This window comes from Mercurialis annua, linkage group LG5 (genome assembly GCF_937616625.2).
Source record: "Mercurialis annua linkage group LG5, ddMerAnnu1.2, whole genome shotgun sequence".
Classification (NCBI taxonomy): domain Eukaryota; kingdom Viridiplantae; phylum Streptophyta; class Magnoliopsida; order Malpighiales; family Euphorbiaceae; genus Mercurialis; species Mercurialis annua.
The window spans coordinates 23171835-23179065 of record NC_065574.1 but is presented as its reverse complement, the minus strand read 5'-3'; the positions used below and the strand labels follow the sequence as shown (position 1 = coordinate 23179065).

General features: G+C 44.7%; 1 protein-coding gene across 1 annotated transcript; it reads right to left on the bottom strand.

Moving 5' to 3' along the window:
• Window positions 1–5146: 5146 nt before the first annotated feature.
• LOC126681719 (uncharacterized) lies at window positions 5147–6148 on the bottom strand. Its single transcript, XM_050377270.1, has one exon. It carries the CDS (start codon window positions 6146–6148, stop codon window positions 5147–5149), a length of 1002 nt encoding a protein of 333 aa, XP_050233227.1.
• Window positions 6149–7231: the final 1083 nt, after the last annotated feature.

Here is a 7231-nt window from a genome sequence, read left to right as displayed (position 1 = left end):
ATGTTTCTTCTCTCTTGTTTTTTTTATATATATATATCTCGGTTTTGCTTGGAGTGTTTGCTGGACTATGTTTTGGCTTTGATTGAACGATTTATTGGGCTGTGTCGAGAAACTTTTTAACTCGGTTTTCAGGGATTGCTTCGAGTTATGTCTTAGCCCGGTTTTAAGCACTAACTTCCAATTTCTGTTAAGCTATGACCTAACTCGGTTTTGATAGCTTCGAACTGTGTTAATCTATGTCTTGGCTCTGTTTTTTAAGCGATAGTTTCGAATTCTGTTAAGATATGGCTTAACTCGGTTTTTAAGCGATAGCTCCAAATTTAAGCTATGACTTAACTCGGTTTTAAGCAATAGCTTCAAATTCTGTTAAGCTATGGCTTAACTCGGTTTTAAGCAATAGCTTCAAATTCTGTTAAGCTATGGCTTAACTCTGTTTTAAGCAATAGCTTCAAATTCTGTTAAGCTATGGCTTAACTCGGTTTTAAGCAATAGCTTCAAATTCTGTTAAGCTATGGCTTAATTCGGTTTTAAGCAATAGCTTCAAATTCTGTTAAGCTATGGCTTAGCTCGGTTTTAAGCAATAGCTTCGAATTCTGTTATGCTATGGTTTGACTCGTTTGTTTCTTTTGTCTTTTTCTTTATTGATAGGGGAAAAACTTGCATTTTTGCCTACAACCAATTTTGACCAAAATGCAAGTGAAAAAACCCCTGACAGACTCGATAACCTGAATGTTGTCTACTGTTAAAATCGCTTAAGAACTCTGGCATTCCAGGTTCTTGGCAGGTCTCGCCCTGACATGTAGGTTAAGTAATAGGCTCCTCCTTTCCCTACTTTTTTTACTTGGTAGGGTCCTTCCCAGTTAGCTCCGAGTTTAGATACACCTGCATTGCCTTTTGCTATGTCGGCTCGTCTTAGTACGAGATCTCCAACTTCAAATGTTAGGGGTTTGACCCTTTTGTTGTGATATGTTGCCATTCTCTGCTTGTATATTTCTATGTGTAGCAAGGCTTGCTCTCTTCGTTCTTCTAGCAGGTCGAGGCAGAGTCTGGTGCTTTCTTTGTTTTGTTGCTCGTCGAAATATTGGACTCTAATGGTTGGCATGCCTATCTCTACTGGTACCATTGCCTCGCATCCATAAGTTAGACTATATGGGGTTCTTCCTGTGCCCGCTTTCGGCGTGGTTCGGTATGACCATAAGACACTGTGTAGCTCGTCGGCCCATCGACCTTTTGCTTCGTCTAGACACCTTTTTAAATCGTTGACAATGGTTCGATTGGTTACTTCGGTCATCCCGTTGCTCTGTGGGTGAGTGACTGACGTGAACCTTAGATCGATCCCTTTTTCCGTGCAGAATTCTCTGAAGTTTTTGTTGTCGAATTGCTTTCCGTTGTCGGTTATGATGATCTTTGGGATCCCGAAACGACAAATGATTTCTCTTCGGACAAAACTTCATACTCGTGCTTGTGTTATAGTAGAAACGGCTTCGGCTTCTACCCACTTTGAGAAATGGTCTACTGCTACTATCAGGAATTTTCTCTGCCCACTTGCTGTTGGGAAAGGCCCGACGATGTCTATTCCCCACATGCTGAATGGCCAAGGACTTATTATTGGATTTTGTTCGGTTGTTGGTTGATGATGCACGTTTTGATGGTATTGACACTTCTCACACTTTCGTACCAGATTTGCTGCATCTTGTGCCAGTGTCGGCCAATAATAACCTTGCAAGACGGCCTTTCGACAGAGTGCCAGGTGTGAGATGTGGCTTCCACATAGCCCTTCGTGTATCTCGGCTAGGACATATTCTCCTTCTTCCACTGTGAGACATCTGGACCAGGGGTGTGAGAATGATTTTCTGTAGAGAGTTCCGTCTCGGTACGAGAAGTGTGGTGCTCGACGTTTGACTTTCCTTGCTTCTTTGTTATCTTCGGGTAGGATTCCGTTTTCGATGTATGATATGATGTGTTCCATCCACTGGTCCATTGGGTTGATGAGGAATGTTGCTTCAGGATTCTGGACACTGCTGAAATTTTGCACCGAGCACGGCACGCCCGGTATTGTATCTTTGGCTGCTCCGGCTTTTGCCAATGTATCTGCTTCTGTGTTTTCCTCTCTAGGTATTTGTTATAGTTCCCATTTTCCACCTTCTTCGGTGACGTTTGCAAGTAGCTCTTTAACCCGATCTATGTATTTTTTCATTTCTGGATCCTTTACTTCGTACAGACCAAGTACTTGGTTAACAACCAATTGAGAGTCACTCTGAATTTTGATGTACTCGGTTTTCACTACCATTTCCATTCTTAATCCGCCTATTAGGGCTTCGTATTCTGTTGTGTTGTTGGTGGTCGGGAAATTGAGGTGGATCGAATTTTGCATTTTTATCTTATGCGGTCCTCTTAGAATCATGCCTGCTCCTGCTCCGGCCGTGTTTGATGCCGCATCTACTTGCAATGTCCAGCTGACCAAACCCTTGTCCACCTCGGAGGGTTGATCGTGTGTTGTGGTTTCTGCTACGAAGTCGGCCAGGATTTGAGCTTTCATTGCTGTTCATGGTTCGTATTTGATGTCGTATGATCCTATCATGACTGACTAGTTGATTAATCGTCCTGACGTTTCTGGTCTTGCGAGCGCTTTTCTCAGAGGTTGGTTTGTTCAGACTATTACCGTGTGAGCCTGAAAGTATCTTTTTAGTTTTTCAACTGTCAGGACTAAAGCCAACGCAAATTTTTCAATTTTGCTATATCTGAGCTCGGGCCCTTTTAATACTTTGCTTGTGTAGTACACCGGTTTCTGCTCGGATGCCTCTTCCTTGACCAGTACCGACGCCACTGTTTCGTTTGTGACGCTCAAATATAGATATAGTATCTCTCTTGTTTCGGGTAGTCCGAGGAGTGGCGGCGAACTTAGGAACTTCTTGAGCTCCTCAAAAGATTGTTGACATTCTTCGGTCCACTCGAATTTTTGCACGTTTCTTAATGTTTTGAAGAACGGGAGACATCTCTTGGCCGAGTTAGACACGAATCGACCGAGGGCCGTGATTCTACCGTTGAGCTTCTGAACTTCCTTGGCCGATTTTGGTGCCTTCATGTCCAAAATTGCCTTTGTTTTTTCCGGGTTTACTTCGATGCCTTTTTGAGAGATGAGGTATCCGAGGAATTTTCCTGCTGGGACTCCGAATGCGCATTTATCCGGATTGAGCTTGAGTTTGTATTTTTTGAGCTTAATGAAGACTTCTTCCAGGTCTTTTGCGTGGTCTTCTACTTTTTTGGACTTGACGATGATGTCGTCAACATAAACTTCCATGTTCCGACCGATCTGGTCTTTGAACACGAAGTTCATTAGTCGCTGGTAGGTTGCCCCCGCATTTTTTAATCCGAATGGCATTTGTTTGTAGCAATATGTGCCGCTGTCGGTTACAAAGCTTGTTTTTTCTTCATCTTCTTTGTGCATTGGAATCTGGTGATATCCCTGGGCTGCATCGATGAACGAGTAGACTTCATACCCACTGGTTGAGTCGACCAGTTGGTCAATGTTCGGCAGGGGGTAGCTGTCCTTGGGACATGCTCGGTTTAGATCTGTGAAATCTATGCATAATCTTCATTTTCCATTTGGCTTTTTTATGAGCACCACATTTGATAGCCACTCCGGGTAATACACTCTTCTGATAAAACCTGCTGCTAATAATTTGTCTACTTCGGCTCTGATGGCGATTTGTCTGTCTACTTCGAAGGCTCTTTTCTTTTGTTTGACTGGCTTGTGTTTTGGATCAACATTTAGCTTATGTGATATTATTGCCAGATCAACTCCTTCTATCTCACCCGGGGTGTTGACGAATTCGACTTCGTTTCTGATAAGCATGTCGGTTATCTCTCGTTTTATTAGTTTGGGCAGCGCTACTCCTATTTGGACCGATCTTGGCGTTATTCCTGTCAGATTTACTTTTTCTAACTTTCCATGTGGTTCGAGCTTGCCTTCATCCGAGTCTGGTATCTCCATTGTTTCTATGGCCAAGGTTTCTGATACTCCTTTCATTGATACCAGGTAGCATTGTTTGGCTATGTCTTGCCTTCCTTTAACTATCACCACTCCTTCTTCGGTCGGTATTTTCATACACAAGTATTTGATGCATGTGACCGCCCCGGTGTTGTATAACATTGGTCTGCCGAGTATGACGTTGTAAGCAAGTGGCATGTCGACGACCATGAATAGTGTTTTGAATTTCTTTGTGATGCCGACCATACCTCCTCCTGGTGAGCCATTTTCTTTTCCCACTTCCACCGTCAGTTCCGCAACTCCTTCTGCCTGTACCGGTGTTCCTCCCAGTCCGACTAGTGGGGTTTTGACCGGTTTGAGATTTAGGACGAAGCATCCTATACCGAGGTATGCCTGCTTTGTGATGAGGTTAACCGAGCTCCCTTCATCGATCAGTTGCCTCATTACCCAAAAGTTTTCGATTAGACCTGAGATTACCAAAGGGTCTTGGTGTGGAAAATCTATTCCTTCGCCATCAGTCGCGCTGAAACTAACTTCGGGTAGAGGTTTAGCTACCGATATGTTCATCACTATATTTTGCCTTTTGCGTCTTCCTCGTTTGTATTCAGGGTCGGCCATACCGCCTGCTATAGTGTTTATTACCCCCGATACATTTTGTCTTTTGGCGGGTGGTGCCTCCTCTCTTTTTCCACTATGCTCGCCCCGGTAACTTCCCCCCGAGCTATAATTTTTGTTTTGTGCGACAAAGTCTTTTAAACGACCGACTTGCACCAATCGGTCAATTTCTTTTTTTAGACTTCCACATTCATCCGTGACATGGCCATGGCCATCGTGAAATTGGCAATATTTTTTCCTGTCTCCCTCGTGCTGAAGCTTGGGTGGGTATCTCACTGGCTCATTGTTGTTCTGTATCCACATTAGGATATGTGATCTTGGTGTATTAAGTGGAATGAAGGCTTGGTCTTCTACTTTCACTGGTCGGTGTGGCTCTGCTCGTTGTGGACCGATTTGTTGTTGGTTTCTTGGCCTGAACCTGTCTTGCCTAGCCGGCTGAATAAAAGTAGGCCTTGGTGTTTGGAACTGTGTTGTAGTTTGTGCGGCTTTTCGTCGTTGTTCCTCGTCCAGATTTATGTAATTCCATGCTCGGTCCATGAGCTAGGAATAAGTTTGCACCGGATTCGTTATCAGGTTATCCCTGAAGGCCATCATCGTCGTGTTGTCCTTCATTGCATCTATCACGGTATCGTCGTTCAAGTTTCCTACTTCGACAGCCTCGGCATTGAATCTGGCAATGTAGCTCTGTAAACTTTCTCCCGGTTTCTGGTAGCAGAATTTTAGGTCGCTGGACTTTTTCTTTCGTTGTATGCTCGGTGCAAAATGAGTTCGGAAAGCTTTTGCTAGCTCGTCAAAACTACGAATAGAACCTTCTTTCAGACTTTGATACCAGATTGCCGCCGGTCCATTTAGGGTTGTTGGAAAAAGCTTGCAGACGGCGGCTTCAGACAAACTTTGTACCATCATGACTACTTGGAAACAGCTCAAGTTTGTGACCGGATCCCCTGTTCCATTGTAGTCGTCTAACTGCGGTGTTTTGTAGTTTAAAAGGAAATTTTCCTCCCGTATCTCGGTAGACAGCGGGTTTCCGATGTTTAAGAAGCTTGTGTTTCTCGGCTCTTTTCTCCTGAATTTTTCCATTTCGGTTCTAACCCTTTCGGTAATTTCTTGCTCCAGCTTCTTTTTCTTTGGTGACTCGGCTCCCGAGCTGTGCACGCTTTCCTCGATTTCGACTCGTTTGGGCTTTTTCTTCGGTCCTTCCGGGGCTTTGTGTCCGGCTAGTATTCCTTGTCCTTCCTTTGGGTTTTGTTCACGTGGATTCTTCTCGTGGTTTGTTTCCTCGGGTGTTGTCTGACCTTGGTAAAATTCTTGTGGATGGGGTGGTGCGGTCGGTATGTATGGTGGGGTGGTAATGTTGCCTTGGGACATGGCTACGGTCGTTGGCTGAGCATGGGCTTGTTGTACTTGTTGAAGGAAGGCCACTTGCCGAGTGTGAAATTCGATGTATTCTTGGATTTGCGCTGGCGTGGGCTTTTGAATTTCTGTGGTAGGTCTGGGAGTCGGGGTGGTGCTTGGAGTGAACGAAAGGTTGATGGGGGTCATGCCCGGCCTTAGTGAAAAATTTTGAGTGGTTTGCTGCGTGGGGGTGAAGTATGATGTGGGGGGAACGTTTCCCGGTAGTGGCATTCCCCACGGGTATTGAGTGGTGACTCCCGATGTAGAGCCGGGATGAATACCGCCTCAACTTTCCCCCGTGGCTCTTCGTGGCGGCGCGTTAAGCCCCTCTCCCATTCTATTGCTGAGTGTGTTATTATCCCCGGTGCCGGGATCATCTCCCTCTACTCTGCTCATCCATTTTTTCCTGGTAGAATAGAAAGGGGGAAACTTTCTAACTTTCTTTCCCACAGACGGCGCCAAATGATAACTTGTGAAACGGCGGCGACGTTCTGATCTGACGACAGCTTCACAGCTATACCTGAAAGGCACAGCACAACCGTGAGAAGGATGCCGGAATGGGATTCCGGCAAACCACTCCGACGGTCTAATCAGTAACTATTTAGTGAGAGAAAGAATAAGAAGTGAAAGGTAGTTAAGAGTTGAGAGAAAAAGAGAATTAACCTTTTTACCTTCCTTTCCTTAGTCTTTTTATACTATCTATTTTGTTCCTCTTTGTTTGGGCCGACAGACCTGATTTCATTCTCTTTGTTTGTGCAGACGTTGTCTGGAATGTCAGGGTACGTCCTGACAAGTTTGTCGTTGTGTTTTGTCGAAGGTGAGCCCGGGTGAAACCGAGATGGTATTTTATGGTGTGCGGTCAGACCGAGATGGTATTTTATGGTGTGCGGTCAGACCGAGATGGTATTTTTATGTATGGTACTCGGTGTGACCGAGACGGTATATATGGTGCTCGGTGCGGCCGAGATGGTACTACTTCTACGTATGCTGTTAGTTTGTGTGTTCTGTTCGGCTTTTTCCGAGATGATGTGATACGTTTTACCTGTTTGGTATGAGATGGTGTTGTTTGTGTTCTGGTCGGTTAGTTGGGGTGATTTCTTGGTGTGCTCTACTCGGTTCATGTGTTGTTTAGGGTTTGTTCGTTTGTGTTGTTATCACTAACCACTCGTTTGGATTCAAGAGATATGTCCATTACTGACATCTGCTCTATCTGTAAGACCAATCTCATAT